General features: G+C 35.6%; 1 protein-coding gene and 1 pseudogene across 1 annotated transcript in view; one reads left to right on the top strand and one right to left on the bottom strand.

Moving 5' to 3' along the window:
* Nucleotides 1-20,136, top strand: part of LRP1B (LDL receptor related protein 1B) — a 1,899,171-nt gene that overhangs the window by 1,222,665 nt on the left and 656,370 nt on the right. The window contains exons 23-24 of the mRNA XM_024243817.3: nt 1,133-1,378; nt 18,107-18,304. Of these exons, the coding sequence (XP_024099585.3) occupies nt 1,133-1,378; nt 18,107-18,304 (444 nt within the window). The remainder of the gene's footprint in view (nt 1-1,132; nt 1,379-18,106; nt 18,305-20,136) is intronic.
* On the bottom strand, nt 5,173-11,525 carry LOC103889948 (leucine-rich repeat-containing protein 57-like; annotated as a pseudogene).

The raw sequence follows: 20,136 nt of genomic DNA, 5'->3' as shown, positions 1-20,136 counted from the left end.
GAAAATATTTTTAAAGCCAAGAAAGACAAAGCTTCTTTCAGCCTTATTACTACGTACCTAATGGTACACAGTGGTAGGTAATGATGTGGTTTCAAAGACAATTATCTGCCATTTTCTTCAAGGTTGTAAGCATGTCACATTGAAATTTTCTCAAGTAGACAATTCTGACTACATTTTAGGACAATGTGTGCTTTTATACAATTTTTCTACTTTAAAAAATTCATCAAATATTTTTAACTCATTATTCAATGTTAGGTATACACTGGTAAACAGAAGAGATATTTCCTATACCCTCATAGAGCTTACAATTTGGTGATGAAGTAGAATAATAAATACATATATTTAAAGGACAGCTAAATATTTAAATGCTATTTAAAAAGCTAATCTTTTTTACAGGCTAATCATATTATCTATGTAATCAATACTATTGCTCATTATTTCAGCCAAAATACCAGGACAACCTTTTTTTTTTTAGTTTTTTTTTTTTTAGTTTTTTGCTTATGATGTTTCCATGGAGTCATTGAATGAATCCTAATAACCAATATAAGAGGAACAATGTACAATTCACCTAACTTAAAAATAAATGCCTACAGCTGGTAAAGGATAAAGTAATCCATTCTGCATTGTAACTCCAAAATAGACTGTACAAGTGTTGCAAAAGATATATAGACACATATATTCATATATGTGTATATGGATATACTTGTTAATTTATTAACATCAAGATATGTCTAATATTAAGATCATCATGGTATGTACATCTTTTTTGGAAGACCTCTACAAATTATTTTGCACCGCTGCTAAAAGGCTCAACATAATCTTTCCAGTCATAATAGAAGCATTGAGCTCACTTTACATCTGTGGGGTAAAGCAAACTATACTCCCAAGTTTTATAGAAACGAAAATTTTCCATTTACAATTTCTATCACATAGAATTAAATTTAACCTTTGGATAAATCCTATCATCATTTCTATACCAACCCCTGAAGAAAAAATAAGCCAAAGAGGACTTTCTTATATTCATTTGTAGTATCCTGGCTAATTGTAGGCTTAGAGAATTGAGTTCGATGATTAGTATTTAACTGAGGAAAGCAATTGATAAGACCTATAATCTGTTCCCCCCTTTTTATAGATGAGTGTTCGCTGAACAATGGAGGCTGTAGCAACCACTGTTCTGTTGTTCCTGGAAGAGGAATTGTCTGTTCCTGCCCTGAAGGACTTCAACTCAACAAAGACAATAAAACATGCGAAATTGTGGATTATTGTAGCAATCATCTAAAGTGCAGCCAAGTATGTGAGCAGCACAAGCACACAGTCAAGTGCTCATGTTATGAAGGTTGGAAGTTGGATGTAGATGGTGAAAGTTGTACAAGTGTTGGTAAGTAACTATTTTGTGTATGTTGCTATATTTAAGAATAGATCTTGAAAGAAACAAATCCCAAAACTGCTTCAGAAAATTAATAAAAGGATTCAACTCATTTTAGATAAAGCACTTAACTATAATGTGTTATTTTAGACCTACTATAAAATTTCTAGAGAGAAAAATATAATAATCCTTACTTTTGCTATCCATTGAATTGTTACCATCAGATTATTTTTTTCCTGAAACATTGATTTTATTATATCCCAGATGGGCTTGTTTTTGCATGGGTAAAAGCATTTGCTTTGTTTCTCTGTGTATGCTTTTTTAGGGGGTCCTGCCCCACATTCCCAATTGTTATTTCTACTGCTCTTGAAAACAATTTCTTGCTCTGGCTGTGTTCATCTTCTAACCACTTATTTAAAACATTCTGAGGATTCTGTAGGTGGTTTTTCACAGTGGGAAAGGCATACAAGGGCTTTAGATTATGATATTCCAACTCTAATTGTGTAACTTACATTCATTCTTTATGTGACCCTAGGCAGGTTACATAACACTTTTGAGCTTCAGTTTTCTCATTTTTCAAGTAACGTTGCCCATTTTAACCATTTCTTGCTTATAGCATGTTGTAAGAGTAGCGTGAAAGACTTGTTACTGTGCCGCACACCCATTGGGTGTTTAAAGAAGTATCACTTCCCATCCACTTTTCTAGATTCTTAGTCTGAGTCCACAGGAAACTTAGAAGTCTATGGATAGAATTGAAGAGATTCAGGAACTTTGTTTGGGAAAATATGATAGCATTATTTTAACTTCTAACTGAAAGTTAGCATTTCTTTCCATTGTGAATGTATGCTACAGACCACCAAAGTCATTAGCAGCAACTATGAATTTGCTGATAGAAGTAATAGACATATTCATATCACATTATAGTTGCTGCACATATCTCAAAATATCACATGTTCAGGCTTTGAAACCCACTTCTAATTCAATAATAGGGTCCATTAGACCCGCTGCTGGATCTTATTATTGAATACACTAATAAAATCCTCTCTGTGGGGGAATATCTCTTCAACTTTTTCCAAGACAAAAAGGAATTAGAATAGGAATTAAAATATTCTATCAAATAAAGTTTGAATTTCATGACATCAAAATAAATATAAATACATTTATGATCATATTCAAAAATTATTTAATTTCAATAACGGCACTTCAATATGTTTTCTCATCTATACTTTTTAAACCACTTTATTCTTACTGTTTTTGCACTTTTAAAAATTTTCTGATCTAGCACAACAGGGTGACTATAGTCAAAAATAATGTAATTGTACATTTTAAAATAACTAAGAGTATAATTGGATTGTTTGTAACACAAGGATAAATGCTTGAGGTGATGGATACCCCATTTACCCTGATGTGATTATTACACATCGCATGCCTGTATCAAAATATTTCATGTAACCTGTCATAGGTAGCAACTAGCTGGGGCCGTTGGCACAAGGGTAGAAGAATTTACCAAGACAGTTGTAGGTAATGAAAGGCAGATTTATTAGAGAAAGTATGAAAATACATTGCAAGTTTGCAACAGGCAGCATAGCAGAGACAGGGCTGTCTGCAGAGGCAGGGGCTGGAAGGACATTTTATATGGTTGGGCTGGAGGGAGCTACTTGCAGATTGAGGTTATTGTGGCCACAGGACAAGGAGGTCGTTGTTTATGATGAGATTAGCCACCTGTCTGATCGATTGTTCATTGTTCTTCCCCACTTGGAGCTCTCCCCCACCTGGAACCTCTTCCACATTGTTGTTTACTTATCTATCAGGCCTCCACACAACCTATAAATATACTACTACTATAACCCCTACTATGTACTCACCAAAATAAAAATTAAAAGTTATTTTTTAAAAAATCACAACTTTCTGAGGAGTCCACATGCTTCATCAGACTGCTAAGAACCCATACATTATGAACCTCGATTCATTGTGTTTCTTTCACTTAGGCTATACTTTCCTCACTTCATCTCCAGAAATCCTGGATATTCTTTGAGACGTGCTGGCCCAAGTCTTTTTTCATCAATTAAATCTTCTTCCAAACATCCTTGCTTTTCATTTATTTTTTCTTTCTATGTCTGGAACATATTGTTCTTGAATATATGTGATCACATTTTTAACTGGCTGTTTTATATTCTTAGATATCTTCTTATTTCTTTACAATAAAATAATACAAACTTTGAAGTCAGAATTCAGCTTACAGACTTTTCTCTTGTGTTTTACACAATATCCAGTCCACTTCGGGGAAAATAATATGCAGTTAATAAATACTATATTCTTTCAGATATTATTGTATTATTTTAATCTTTTACTTTATATTTTGTTTTGTTTTGTGATTATTTTTGTGGTAGTTTTCTTCTGACCATTAAAATTTGAGTCCTAGAGCGTAAGTTTAGCAGACATTTATTCTATATTTCTTCTTCAATATTCTCACACAAAGTAATTGGCTTGAGAGGCTGAAAAACAGCAATTTGTTGTAATGGTAATAGTCATTTCATTCACCTACGTGTTTCGGATGAAAAAGCAATAGATCAAATATTGACCTCAGACACATTTGTGATCATATTTCACATGAGAATTGGCTCCAGATGTTGGTTTTGGATACAGATAACAAAATGATTGAGTGTCGTAGAGTGGTTATATACCATATGAAATAAATAACTTATGTTTAATGTTAGAATAATTCAACATTTAAATACAGGTGACCAGGGACAGAGATAACTCTCCTAATGGAATTGACTCCTCTGTTCTCAGCTCAGAATGGAACTGTAGGGGCAGAAAGGAGGTGTTCCCTTTCCTCCCCATCATAAGGGTCATAGATGACTCTCCTATAACAAAGACCAGTTAACAAGAGAAAATCATAGCGAATTTATTTGATCATAGTTTTTTGTTTTATTGTTTTTTGTTGTAAAATATTATAGCAATAGTTTATTGATAGGTAATTTGATTAGTAGAGTTATAAAGACAAAAAGGAGGAAAGATTACCAGAAAGAAGACATTATTTCTAACAAATCTTCAAGAAAATATTGATTATTAAAATGACTTTTATCTTATAAGTGTTGCATATACAGTTTTAGCTCTTCAGAGCCCTCTATCGATAAGTTGCCTGAAATAGTAAAGAATTTGCTACTGCAGCCTTGGGGAACATTTTTTAGTGTTGTATTGGTGCTTCTCTGACAAAGCGTACTTTTAATCAAGACAAACAGTCCCATATTTATGTTAAGTCCTAAATTCCAAGTATAAACACTGCAATTGAACTGACGGACTGGAATAAAATAATAAATCCTTAGATTAACCATACCAGCCTCTCACAAATTATTTGAATTTCATAAAAATATGAAGTGTTAACATAGAAATGAAATGGCAGCTGACTTTGTGAAAGCTCACACATTGAAACTAAATGAAATCTCAAGCTGTGGTATGGAGTTATTCTGTTACCAGGCAGCACTCCCTCACCATAAAAATAGCAACTAGCTACTGGTTTCTTAATGCCAAACTAATGATGATTTTGAAGACCAACCTTGCTCACTGTCATACCCATGGCTCAAATGGAGAACTTTTCCTGTCTCCTGATTTCCTTTCTTTTAGCTTAGTTGAGAAGAGCCCTGAAAAGGAAAAGAAAAAAGATCATTGAGTAAAACATAATCTCCTGGAGTGTCATCTTCTTCTTGCAGATACCCTTGACAACAACAGGAGCCTTTGAATCAGCAGCACTCCAACAGGTCCCAAGTCAGTATCCTGTAAGGTTCCCATAGACCTGGAGAACTTCATGCAAACTTCTTGGTGGCCATGAACCTCTCCATGTACTTACTGAAGTTTATTTTAAAAAGATTACCTTCCATATCAAGTGGACAGATCTGGCAATCACTGCAGGTGCTCTGTGAAAGCATGCTGAGCTCAAGACAGTTCTCTTCCAGGTGAAGAATTTTAAGGCAAGGACAGCCAGATATCTTTATTGAGGCCTGAGATATCTTCTTCCAGTTGAGGATGAGTTTGATGACCTGCAGCTCTCCTACTATGTCAGGTATACTTCAAATCTGGTTCTTGGAAAGATCCACTGCATCTGGTGGCCTAGGCTACAAAGCTGGGTGATAGTGCTCCCAGTTGGTTCCCAGCGAGGCTCAGGGTCTTGAGGGTAGAGAGTTGCCCAAAGGTAGATGGCAGCTCTCTCAGGTGACTGCTGTTTAGGCGTAGCAGCTCTAGAATTTTTTTTTTTAGGATTGCATAATCTCATTAGGCAGACCAGTTTATGTTGTTCAGGGAGAGGTTCTTCAGCAGAGTGAACTTCTGTATCAGCAAAGGCAGTAAGTTCTCCATCTTGTTGTTGGACGAATTGATGGTCCTGAGATTGCTCGTTAGTGTCTACAATTCTAAGGATAACTTGGTCAGCCTTCAGTCCTTAAACTGGGAGACAACAGTTTAGTGTGCCCATTCCACTTGAGTACCGAGGGCACCGTTTCCTATTTTAGTGCTTCGGCTCATATTCCTCCTATGGCTCAGCTGCCAGACGGTTCAGCGGGGGAAGCCCCAGGACCCATACTAACCAGGTTGTGTTCCCCAGACTTAGTCCTGGATGGGAACCTGATGATAGTTTTATGTGACATAGGAACCTTCAGAATGAAGACCCAAAGATCCAGGAAAAACTATCCATTTTTTATACTTAGGCTCAATGAAGTATGGACAGATGTGTAGAAATATGATTGGACAAAAAGGATATGATCTAATGCTTATAGATGGTTGGGGGGAACCAGCACAACCTGTCTGCTCTGATTCTTCTGAACTTCTCTGGGCAGCATTGCTTCCCCCAGGATATGGGGCAGACCCCCTCTGGAATGAGCATCTTCAATTTCTTTATGGCCAGCTCTTAAACAGAAAGGTTGGTGTCTTCATCACGGTTCTCTAAAAGGACGGAACTAATAGGATAGATGAATACATGAAGGGGGGTTTATTAGGAGAGCAGACTCACACAGTCATAAGGTGAAGTCCCACAATAGGCTGTCCGCAAGCTGAGGAGCCAGGAAACCAGTCTGAGTCCCAAAACCTCAAAAGTAGGGAAGCCGATAGTGCAGCCTTCAGTCTGTGACTGAAGGTGCGAGAGCCCCTGGCAAATCACTGGTGTAGGTACAAGAGTTCAAAAGCTGAAGAACTAGAAGTCTGATGTTTAAGGGCAGGAAGCATCCAGCATGAGAGAAAGATAGCGGCCAGAAGACTTAGCAAATCTAGTCTTTCCACATTCCTCTGCCTGCTTTTATCCTAACCGTGCTGGCAACTGATTAGATGGTACCCATCCAGATTAAAGGTGGGTCTGCCTCTTCCAGTCCACTGACTCAAATGTTAATCTCCTTTGGTAATAGCCTCACAGACACACAATACTTTGCATCCTTCAATCCAATTAAGTTGACCCTCAATATTAACCATCCTAGTCCAGGAAGGTTAGAATAATACTTTTAGGCTTTATGGCTGGCTTTGGGGAAAGGGGCTGCTAGTTTCTATGACTCCTCTGGGAAAGAGAGATTATAGTTACTGTGGCTTGCCTAAGGAGAGAATGAGGCATGAAAAACAGGAAGGCAGGAGAGGGTCAGGGAGAGACTTTGCTTCTGAGGTAGCTTCTTAGGCCTTCACTTTGTGGTGCTGTTTTCTGAGCCCCAACAAAACTCTCGCAGTACCATATGATTTCTCACTGTTAAGATTGCTGTATTTTCCATCTGGTTTTGTTCATAATTTTATAGAAAAGCAAAAGTATATTTCATCTTTTAAAGTTACAATGAAACATTTTTAAGTGGATAATTTAATCTTCTGGTAATTAATGTCTTCCTGAAATGTATAGTGCACTTTGTGCATCTAAAGAAAAAAGGCTTTATTCTGTATTTTGTTCGCCCCTTTTAGAAAAGCAGCAAATTCACAGTCCAATAAAAATGAATTGACTAGTTACTACTGGACTTTAAAAATATAAATTTCTTCTTTCTTGCTCATTTTCTCTTTTCCATCATCTTCTGTTGATTCTCCCTTTTAAAATGTTTCCTTTCTATTGAATGCAATACCTGTCCTTATCCCTCTTGACATTAAAAAGAAAAAAAAAATGATGATAGCAGGCTTTTGGCTGGGCATGGTGGCTCACACCTGTAATCTCAACACTTTGGAGGGCTGAGACAGGAGGATCTATTGAGCTCAGGTGTTCAAGACAGCCTGGTCAACATAAGGATACTCCCTACCTACAAACAATTTAAAAATTAGCGAGTCATGGTGGTGCACGTCTGTGGTCCCAGCTACTCAGGTGACTGAGGCAGGAGCATTGGCTGACCCCAGGAGATTGAGACTGCAGTGAGCCATGACTGTGCCACTGCACTTCAGCCTGAGCATTTGAAAAACTTTTTTTTTTTTTCAAATTACAGCCATGACTGTTCCATTCCTTTTTTCCCTTGAGTTTTCCTCCGTAGTTCTCTCATCTTTTTTTTTATTTCTCTACAGTCTCCCCTTCTCTGATTCTTTACAATCTGGCTTTTGCTGAATTGCAGAACTGATTCTGTTTTCTCTAAGTTCACTCCTAATATTATATAAAATGATATTTCATAAATGCTACTTTTATAATTTTTATATTTTATTTAATATATCTCAAATCTCAGTTTTCTCATATATCTCAATATTCAATTACATTTTCCCTCTTTAATTCACTTATTAATAATTTAATTCATTTATTAATAATTATAATTCAGTTATTAATCACCCTTCTCTGAAGTATTGATTTCTTTTAGGACCACCTAAAATATGATACTGATTGTGATATGGACAGGAGGCAGGGAAATACTGGGTAGAACAAGTAGGTTCCCCGTGAGGTCCCCACCCTCAAGCGTGGACCTGTAGCTCAAAGTGAGAACTTTACATCCCTGTTTTCTTGCTCAAATGTTGCCTTTTCCAAAACCACCTTGGCCCACCCTGCCCCCTGCCTCCATCCTGTACTCATAAAAACCCCAGGCTCCACTGGCAGCAGAGCAGCAGAGAAGAAGAGAAGAAGAGAAGAGAAAAAAGCAGCTTGGCGTTGTTGAGAAGCAACTTGACTTCAGAGGGATGGCTTGACGGTGGGCCCTTGGAGAAGAGTTTGGCCTGGGACAGCTGAACTCCCTGGGAAGACCACCTTCCTGGTCCATCCCCTTTTCAGCTCTCTATCCCACTGAGAGCCATTTTCATCAGCAATAAAATTCCCTGCATTTACCATCTTCAGTTCATCGTGCGACCTGATTCTTCCTGACACCCAGTAAGAGCTCGGATTACAGGGGGTTGTCACACTAAGCTGTTAAACACTTAAGCCACCCACGGACAGCAAAGTAAAAGAGAGCACTGTAACATGCCTTCTGAGGCTCTAGGGGCCACACACAGTTCTGCTCCTGCCGGTGACCTGAAGCATTCCTTAAGGCCCCTGCAAGCACTCACTTGCGTGTTCCCCTTCCCGCGAGGGTTTGAGAGCTGCAGGCTGAGTAAACAAGCCGCCCACTTCGCAAGTCCTGTGAAGAGGTCAGGGAAAATTTCCTGCTTCAATTGCATTTTCTTCTGGCTCCACTGCTGTTTGTTCGGCAGCCCACTGGCAAATCTGCAGCATATTTCTAGTAACATTGCAAATAACATTACAGTATTTTTTTTTATCTCAGCCTGAATCAGGTTGTATTTTCGCATTAATTTTTTTGTTCTTATTCTCTAATTTTTTTTTCATTTTTAGGCTTTTAAAATTATATTTATTTTTTAATTAAAATCATTTCTAGGAAAGAGATTGTGAATATAAGGACTAAAATGCAAAAAATATAATGGTTGTGTTTTGGTATACTGTGTCCACTACCCAAAGCTTAATTTTCACATTCCTCTATGTGTATTTCCTTGGACAACTCCTTTCCACTCTGAACGTTCCCTTATCACCCCAGATCTGATTACTGTGGCATTTACATCTCCAGCTATATCAATTTTTTTTTGAGGCGGAGTCTCATTCTGGCACCCAGGCTGGAGTGCAGTGGCACGATTTTGTCTCACTACAACCTCTGCCTCCCAGGTTCAAGTGATTCTCATGCTTCAGCCTCCTGAGTAGCTTACAGGCATGCACCACCATGCCCAGCTAATTTTTGTATTTTTGTAGAAACGGGGTTTCACCATGTTGGCCAGGCTGTTCTCAAACTCCTGACCTCAGGTGATCCTCCTGTCTCGGCTTCCCAAAGTGCTGGGATTACAGGTGTAAGCGTCCGTTTCCGCCCTATCATTTTTCTTACTATCTAATTCTACTTCCCCAGATATCATCAGGTCACCTCAAGATTAGTTGGCTAAATGTACGCTTTCTCTTCTCCCTCAATTATCCGTAATTCTGTCAATAGCTGCAGTATTTTTTTTGGTCTTCAGGGCTCACAACCTCAACTTATCTTTGATTTTTCCAGTTCCTTGCTGCCTTCTCTCTCCATGTCTTAATTTTTTTTCTTCACAGTGTTTTTTGGATTCAGATCTCTTTCTACAATTAAGTAGCATCTGCAGCACAGCACAGGCCAGGAGATACATATGTTCTAATGATGATGGCAATCTTCTCTCCAGCAAATTTGTTTTTATCTTCTTGTTTCTCCAGTTTTTGAGGAGGAAGATATTAAACCGGAAAAAACATAGTATTTTTACTGACAGAGAGAGGAAAATCCAGATCCGGGAAGATGAAGATTAATAGAAAGGGGTCAAGATAACAAAGTGATAAGCAGATTCGCTGCCTTGGGGAGTAGTGAGTGATAAAGGTGAAGCCATCAGGGGAATGAAGCTGTGGGGGACTTAAAATCCAGTCATCCATTCTTTTATTTTTCTTTAAAAAATGACACATTTATATATCAGTTTCCATCTAGATTTTAAAAGTATCTGTCTATTATCTATGAAATTAACCTCAAACCTTTCTGTCTGCTATTCAGATCCTCCTTCATTTTTGCTCATTTTCCCTCTCCAACATGATGTTTCATCATCATCCACTGTGGGTTTCGACTTTAGGCACATTACTGCTATTTTCATCATGAGTAATAATAGTATATGCACGACTAAGAATGTGTGAAAGCACTTTCACATATGTCGCTTCATTTAATCATCTTCTTCACATATTGCGTTCACTATCAGCTATGACTTAACATCTTTCACATTCTCCCTGGAAATTTGAATCCTTTACACTCTTCAAAACTCCCTTATCTACAAAGAATTTCTTCAAGTTAATTATTATAATGTTATTAATAGCTACCATTTACCCAACACCTAAAATACAATCATTTATTTATTACTCCCAAGAAACCAGATAAATAGTCTTAAAACTCTGATTTTATACCTATGGAAATGAAGACCCAGAAAGGTTACTTCATTTGCTCAGGGTAAGAGGCTGTGGCTAAGAGATGTTAGGGCAAAGATTTTGAACTTTATTCTTCCTGACCTCAAAGCAGGAGCATTTACATAATACTGCAAAGACCCAGGCAGTTTATCTGTGCTGTGAACCCACACACTCCTATGATGCCTTTGAATAGTCAACATTTTCATGACCTTACTTTTGTTACTTGCATCCACTTTCATAAAAGTTGAGACTGAATCAAAATATTTTATATCCCTTATGAAACATATGAACATTTTGCAGCAAATGATTATTGAATGTAAGAGCTTTCTCTGTTTTAAGTAGTTGGACCCTTTCTCTTTTCTTCAATTACTCTCATATTTATGATCACTCTTCCTCTCTTTCTCTTTAACTTTTGAAGGTCAGGCAGGAGGTGTTGAGTTGATTCTACTCCTCACTTTCTGGCACAGTGTTATAATTGGATCTATGTAAGATTTTTTATTTTCCTCATGCCCTCCTTTGGTCTCTCTTTCTTTCTTTCTTTACTTTTATTTCTAAAGCCTACCCCTCTTCCTTCCCTCTGTCTCTAGAGGAAATCATTTCAATGTAGTTCATGTATTCTCTTTTAAAAAATCTATGTTTTTTTGCATACATTTTTAATTATGTAATTGGTATTATACATATTACAGTCTGTCATTTACCTTTTTTAGTCAGCACTGTCTTTATGAACTGTACACCTACTCTGTTACTTCTAATCACTAGGTAGTGTCCTAGAGCACGCACACATCTTTTACGCTTCTCCATTCTACCATATAAATACACTCAAGTTGCCCCTAACTTTCTGTACAAATGATAATTCCATAGACATACATTTACCTGCATTCTTATAGATGTGGATAAAAATTCCTTTAGGACCAATAACAATCATGGAATGTGCTTCTACTTACAATGACTAAGTAGAACCAGTTCCTCTTCAGAGTGGTTGCACTGTCTACATCTGTACCAACAGTGCACTAAGTTCCCGCATCCTTCGCAGCTCTCAAAATTATCCACTCTGTCATTTTTTCCCAATATGTAGGAGTAACATGGTATATCATTGCTTTTGTTTGCATTTGTTTTATTTCTCATGAGTTTGAGCACCTCTCCATATACTCACTAGCCTTAATTTCCTTTGGTCCTTCTCCTATTAAGATTACTGCCTTTTCTTATTAATTTGTAGAAATCAACACTATGTTCTAAACTTTAGACATTTCAGATGCTGTCTTCATACAGTCACCCATCTACGAACTTCATCCATGGTGACCTCTGTTGAACAAGTCCTCTTTGTCTGCTTCCGTCACTTACTCCTTTGTTTGATTCATTTCTTTGCATATTTCTTCTTCCTCCCATAATCATTTTCATCATATTTAGGGTCTTCTAGGCTTGTTATTCATTCATTGATTTTTATAATTATTTATTCATTTATGCAATCAAAAATATTTCTTAAATGCAATCTAGTAAAAGGCACTGGACTATATCCTAGAAATGCAGGTTTTGTTGTTGTTCCACCTCTTACCTGAGTGAGTGCTCTTCTCTCTCACTCTGCCTCTCACACATACACCCCAAATGAGGATTCTTACAACTTGTTAATGAAAAGAATTGGTGAGTTAAGCAAATCATGAACTTGACATACAAAGCAGATACATTTTAAAAATCTAGAAATACTTGGGAAAGTGATTACTAAGAAAGAAACAAAAAATTAGCTCTTAAAAAAATGTGAGAGACAGCTGATGACATCATCACGTATATGTACAAGTTTGAACAATACTTGAAAGTTCATCCTGGCCTTCATTCTTTTGATTCTATTCCCTCTGCCTACCTGTATATTATACTTCAGAAATATTTAACCATCATTCATTCCCAATATGCCTATAGCTGGAGAAATGGAGGGAAGCAAGTCATGATATATATTGGGCCAGATAAATAATATACCATTTACCACTTCATAAGTTGCTACTGTGTAAAATAAATGTATCTGATGATGGGACAGAAAAGTTCAAATAAATTCTTAAATGTAAGAACAGAAAATACAGTAAAAACTCCCAAGTAGCAGGAGAGAAAACACTGTAACAGTAATATCACTTTTTGTTTGATGATATTATATATATGGTAAAGAATCAGGGGATTTCACATAGAATTGCTAGTTGTATAGTTGTAATAGCAATTTACCCTGAAAGGATCTGAAGAAGGACTCTTTTTCTTAGACAACTCATCTGCTGCTTTCATAGTCTGTCTGATAAAAATCGTTCTGCAAATCTGTAGTGGGACAAAAAGAAAAACAAAGAAGATAATTGTACATAGAAGATAACAGTCTTCTGAGTGTTTTCTAAAAGCTTCTTGTAACGCACTAGATTTATAAAAATGAAATTCATCACTTATAAAAAGTACAAATTGTAACCTCCTTTATTTTTTACATATCTCATCTCTTATGCTAAAGGGGAAAGATTTCAGTCCACTTCTCTATTTTTTATATATATATGTATATATTTTTAAAATTTATTTGTTTATGTATTATTATTATACTTTAGGTTTTAGGGTACATGTGCGCAATGTGCAGGTTAGTTACATATGTATACTCCACTTCTCTATTAAGAGGATAATATGCTGGTTTGAGCTGTTAAATTCAGTCGTTTGTGAGACAGAAGCTAGTAGACTGGAAGAATTGTTAGAAAACAGTAAAAATGGATGGCTACTTCACGTATTATTTATATTCATTCTAAATTGAGTTGCCACAAAAGAAGTTAATATAGCTATGTCAAGATTGAAACAAACTAGAAAATTCTTCATTTATTTTATCTCCAAATACTTTTTTACAAGGTTTCATTTAATTAAAGTAAAAACCATTGTAAGATGGGATTTTAAAATTCTGCCTTCATGATTTCCCACTGGTTTATGAAATAACACATTGGACTATTCATTACAACTTCATTTTCTAAAAGGGGAAATAATAATCTAATAAGTCAACATAGATCTTTAGAGGCACTTGAGGAAGATATCTAGATTAAGAGTTCAAATAGAAAATCATTTGAAAATTTACACTTTGATTTTTGATCTTTGGTAAACTAGTTTATTTTATTTGTTTATTTTATTTCAGTCAAGCATAATTCAGTACATATTTATCAAACAAATGTTTTCTCAACATAAAATGACTATAAAGAACACAAGAACTTGAAAAGATTGTGAGCAGTTTTAATAAGATAGTCAATGTAAAGTTCATTGTTCAAAGAAAACAGATGTGCTTTTAATCACTTTTCATTTTATAAACTCAAACATGTTTGGAAATAGTGGGAATAATGTATTCAACAGCCAATATTTTTAAATATTTAGAATATGTCATTGACAATTTAAATGATTTTCTGAAAGTAATAAACATTAGATAACTTTGAAGCCCTCTGTGTATGCATTTCTCCATCTCCAGAGACAGCCCCTTTTGAGAGCCTGGTGTATCTGTTCTATCCTTACAGTTTGTGTTCTTAAACAACATTTAACACTGTGCTTTTATATGCACACGAGTTATATGCGTTATGTACCCATCTGGAACTAGGTTTTTTTTTTTTTTTAACTCATAAACATGATTTTGAGATTTAACTGCTCTATAACATTCTACTCTATAAAAAGGTTACAGTTTGTCATTCCTCTCTGTTTGTGGCCTTTAAGGTTCTTTCTAGGAGTTTGCTATATCAAACTATGCTGTAGTAAATGACCTTATGGTGTCTACATATGAAAATGTACACAAGTTGAACTACATATGCAAGTGTATGCACATCTTCATTTACACGTGTTCAAGTCTATTATAGCCAAATATGTCTCCAAAATAGTTGTAGAAATACAAACTACCATTGACACTTTATGAAAGTGCCTCATTCTCCAAATCATTGCTAACACTAGCTACCATCATGGGTCAAATTGCTTCTCCTCCACTTACTAGCTGTGTGACTTTGGCATGGTAGTTATATAATCTCTCTGTACCTCTGTTTCTTCCTGTGTAAAATGGGGGTAACAACATCACCCACCTCATAAGGCTTTGTGAGGACTGTGTAAATTGGGATTTATAAATGTTTAAGAATGGCTGGGCCCGGTGGCTTATGTCTGTAATCCCAGCACTTTAGGAGGCCAAGGCAGGTGAATTGCTTGAGGCCAGGAGTTCAAGACCATCCTGGCCAACATGGAGAAACCCTGTCTCTACTAAAAATACAAAAATTAACTGGGTATGGTAGCACATGCCTGTAATCACAGCTATTAAGGTGGCTGAGGCATGAGAATTGCTTAAGCCTGGGAGGAAGAGGTTTCAATGAGTCAGGATCACGCCACTGTACTCCAGCCTGGGCAAAAGAGTGAGACTCTGTCTCAAAAAGAAAAGTTTAAGAATAATTACAGTATATAGGAAGCACTCCATGTGTGATGTTTTGATAATTCTTGGACTTCCAATTTTGCCCCATAAAATGGGTGTGGTCTTGCTGTTTTAATTGGTGTAAACTTTTCTTAATATTCTCAATTACTATGTGACTTCACTATGGACTAGTAACAAAGTCTGTGGACTGGCAGCAGTCTATGTAGATAACTTGAGTACCACTTTGTTAAATTACTTTGAGTCTTGTAGGTTTTACTTTTTTCACATTAGATTGGAAGGTGTAATTTTACTATTAAATCAATGTTTGTAATGCTTATATATCATTTCAAATTTTCTTTTTCTTTTTTTTTTTTTTTTGAGACAGACTCACTTTATTGTGCAGGCTGGAGTGCAGTGGCATGATCTAGGCTCACTGCAACCTCTGCCTCCCAGGTTCAAGCAATTCTCCTGCCTCAGCCTCCTGAGTAGCTGGGATTACAGGCACGTGCCACTGTGTCTGGATAATTTTGTATTTTTAGTAGAGATGGGGTTTCACCTTGTTGGCCAGGCTGGTCTCGAACTCCTGACCTCAGGTGATCCACGAGCCTTGGCTTCCCAAAGTGCTGGGATTACAGGCATGAGCCACCACACCCCGCCTTCTATTTCTTTTTAAGTCAATTTTGCTAACACATTTCTCTAAGAATTAACTTATTTTACATATTTTCAAGTATATTATTAAAATGCATACCTTACTCATCTGTTTCTTATTTTCTATATTTTCTATTTTCACTCTTCCTATTGTTAATTTATATATGTATGTGAATATATGTAGGTATATTTATATGTATAAGTATATATATATAATCAAGTCTGCCATAAGTCTAGTCTATCTATATTTTGTTATTCTTTTAAACAAATGGCTTTGGGTTTGCTAGTAATATCTTTTGTTGTATTTTATCAATTTCTGTAGTTATATTTGTTATGATTTTCAAATTTGAGTTAATTCATTTTTATTTTCTGAATTCTTTGAGTTGAAATATTATTCCATTAATTTTTCTAATAATAATTTCTCTATTCAACTAACTCAAATGCACAGAAAAGAAACAGAACTAAATTGTTGGCATTCTTTGTTTTCTTTATGTAGATAGAAAATTTTTCAGATCTGGGGAAGGCTATAGGAATGACTCTAAATGAGTAAAAAATTAATGATATATGTTAACCTGGTCTGTTAACAGTGAGCTAAAGGTAGTATTAGTGCAGTTTTATGCCCTTCACAAGTTTTTACAGTCATTACCACATTTTTTAAATAACAGATGTAGTGAGATATAATTTACATACTATAAGATTCACTCTTTTAAAGTGCACAATTCAGTTTAACTATTACAACTATTTAATTTTTGAACACTTTAATCACCCCAAAACAAACCCCATGCCCATTTGCAATCACTTCCCGTTAATACCTCCCTCGGCCCTAGAAACCACTGATCCATTTTCTACCCCTAAACATTTGCCTATTCTGGACATTTCATATAAATGTAATCATGCAATATGTGTTTTATGACTAGCTTTTTTCACTTGGGGTAATGTTTTCATTTGTTTTAGCATACACCAGTAATTATTTTCTTTGTATTGATGAATAATGTATCTATCATGTGGATAGACAGCATTTTTTTATTCATCAGTTGATGGGCATATGAATTATATTCGTTTTTGGTTATTATGAATAATGCTGCCATGAATATGCACCAGTTTTTGCGTGAACATGCATTTTTAATTATCTTGGGTGTTCAACTAGAATTGGAATTTTTGCTGCTCTTACATTTAAGTCTATAATACAGTTTGAGTTAGTTTTTGTCTATGGTATGAGATAAGTTTGAACATAAGTGGAGGAAAAATTGTCTTTCCAAGAAATAATGCTGGGAGAACTAGATTTTCACATGCAATTGAATGATATCTGAACCTATCTCATACCATATGCAAAAATTAATTCAAATTGTATCAAAGACCTAACATAAGAGCTAATCCAAAATTAGGTAATTTTTCTTTTAAACGACTGTGCATCCAACACAAGCATTTTCTTTATTTTAAAAATGCTAAATCCTGGATATTAAATTTTAAGAGTATTTGTTTTATTGGGAGCTATTTGGAACTATTCAGTACATGTTTTTGATATATTGTTTCAGTTAGCTCTTGTCACAATAATGTCATACAGCAAAAACAATACTGTGCAATAAATAACTGCAATATCTAAGTGATCACAACAATATACATCAGTGTGTCTCACAGTAATTAGTTTAGGGTTTGATACATTTTTGAAATAACATAATTTTAATAACTTTCAGATACTGAAACATTCTTTTAGGCACAAAAAATAATACTAAAAGAAACTTTAATCTCATATCCGTTTTCAAAGCTTCTTTCCTTTCTCCTTACTCAGGCCTGTTTCAGGCTAAAAAACACCAAGTGAGGAATGATATAGTTATGATTTTTTTGGACTCTGCAGGAAGCCGCCATCTTATCTCTTAATGGAAGCACTCCCTAACTATAAGTCCAACAACTTCTTCACAGATTTCTTTTTCTGTTGTTGTTGGATATTTCTCCTCAATGGATCTGTCAGTATGGGATAGTTAGTTAAGAGTATAGCAAAGTTAGTTTTAGTCAAATCTTAGCAATTTCTATGGTGATTTTTCTGAGCTTTAAGTTGTCAGCTGAAATTCTAAAAAAACCCAGAAAATCCTCCATTTTGTCTTTGTGTGGCAATAATTCTTCTATTCTTTAATCAGTATCAGGTATATGTAAATCCAAGGAATAAAAACTCCCTAATACCTATTCTAATGAATACACATAAACCTAAGTTTCACAAGTTTCTGTTAAATTTTGGATTAAAAGAAATTGCTGTTTTAAGACAGAGAATTATGTAATAAATTATACTTTTAAATAATATATTTTGATCCCAAGCATTTCATTACCAGAGTTTACATTTTCATAAGCGTATTAAAAATAAATTTAATTTCAGATCCTTTTGAAGCATTCATCATCTTTTCTATTCGTCATGAGATCAGAAGGATTGATCTTCACAAAAGAGACTATAGTCTACTTGTTCCTGGATTGAGAAACACAATAGCACTTGATTTTCACTTCAATCAAAGTTTACTTTATTGGACAGATGTTGTAGAAGACAGAATATACCGGGGAAAGCTTTCTGAAAGTGGAGGTATGTATATTATAATTTTTCTTAATGTTTAGATTACTTTTTTAAGTGAAAACTCAAAGAACATGTTATAACTAGAAGAAATTTTGATTATTCTTTGACCTTTGGTCCTTTATCCCCTCCCTCATATATGTAAAATCAGGGATGTTGAGCATCTGTGTGATCACCTGTTGGGGGCAGGAAGTGGTGACGCTCGTGCTGTTCACACCATTTGCCACTGTGAACTTTTCCATGGACTGATGGCAAAGAAATGCATTTACAAGAAAAAAAAAAGACTGGTTGTTACATACCATTAGTCACATTTTTAGTAGTTACAATAACTTGTTTTTTTTTTCTTAATTTTGCTACCATCTTTCAACATAATTCAAAAAGATGAAGAAAGTATTACAAAGATGACTAATATGAGCTAAATATTTTTGCCATAATTTGACTTATCTCTTTTGGCTAAACTAACCCTTTCTTAAGTAGAAAGTCTTTGATATAAATAGCCGGGTGTGGTGGCTCACACCTATAATCCCAGCACATTGGGAGGCGGAGGCAGGCAGATCACTTGAGGACAGGAGATCCAGAACAGCCTGGCTGATATGATGAAACCCCATCTCTACTAAAAATACAAAAAATAGCTGGACGTGCTGGTGCATGCCTGTATTCCCAGCTACTCGGGAGGCTGAGGCAGGAGAATTGCGTGAACCTGGGAGGCGGAGGTTGCAGTGAGCCTAGATCATGTCATTGTACTCCAGCCTGGGCAACAGAGTGACACTTCATCTCAAAAATAAAAAAAAAAAAAAAAAGGAAGTCTTTGACATAAATATATATTTCTTTTGAAATGTTGCATCCGTGTACCATTCCAAGGACAAGGTATCTCTGTCAAATTGTTAATTCCATTGTAAATCACCTTTGCAATTTTGAAAAATGGTCATATTTAAGCACATAATATAATTATGATATGTAAACTTATATCTTATGTCATACACTGATTTAAAATGATGGATTTAGATTCATAGGATTAATTGGTTAGCTACTTAATAGAACACATTGTTAATATGTTTAACAAAAAGCACTGTTGTGGTAGTGATGTTACAAACTACAGTGATTTATCATATCAGAAAATGTGTTTAAAAATGAAAGTTTTGGCTGGTCGGCACAGTGGCTCATGCTTGTAACCCCAGCACTTTGGGAAGCTGAGGCAGACAGATGCCTAAGCCAATGAGTTTGAGACCAGCCTGGACAACATGGCAAAACCCCATCTCTACTAAAAATACAAAGAATTAGCTGGGTGTGGTTGTGTGCACCTGTAGTCCTCGCTACTCAGGAGGCTGAAGTAGGAGAATCATCTGAGCCCTGGAAGTTGAGGCTGCAATAAGCCATGATCACACCATTGCATTCCGGCCTGGGCAACAGAAGTGAGACCCTGTCTCAAAAAAAAAAAAAAAAAAAAAAAAAAAAGATTTTATTTAAAACTGTGAAAGAAATTAAATAATAGATAAATAAGAATATTGGTAGGCATCACCAAAATGCTTATTTTTATTCAGACCTTTTTCTGTTATTTACATTTTTGTTATATCTTGCAAGTCTTAGGGTCCCAGATGGGGAAGAGGGTCATCTGGGGCTTATCTTTGTTAAGGTTAAACAGAGTAGTAGCTGTTATCTCTTATGCTTCCAAAAAGAAAAAGAGTGAGTGCTCATTAACAGAATGCATATTAGCTCTGGTGGGCTTTTTCTTTTGATTTTATTCTACTCTTGAAGATCAACATTTGAGTTAAATTGCACTGATTTTAACCAGAGTATCATTATTGTTTCCAAAATCCTTTGCTCTGTATAAAAAAGTCAGGAAC

This window comes from Pongo abelii, chromosome 11 (assembly GCF_028885655.2).
Source record: "Pongo abelii isolate AG06213 chromosome 11, NHGRI_mPonAbe1-v2.0_pri, whole genome shotgun sequence".
NCBI lineage: Eukaryota > Metazoa > Chordata > Mammalia > Primates > Hominidae > Pongo > Pongo abelii.
The sequence above is the reverse complement of the archived record's forward strand: the minus strand, read 5'-3'. Positions and strand labels throughout refer to the sequence as shown.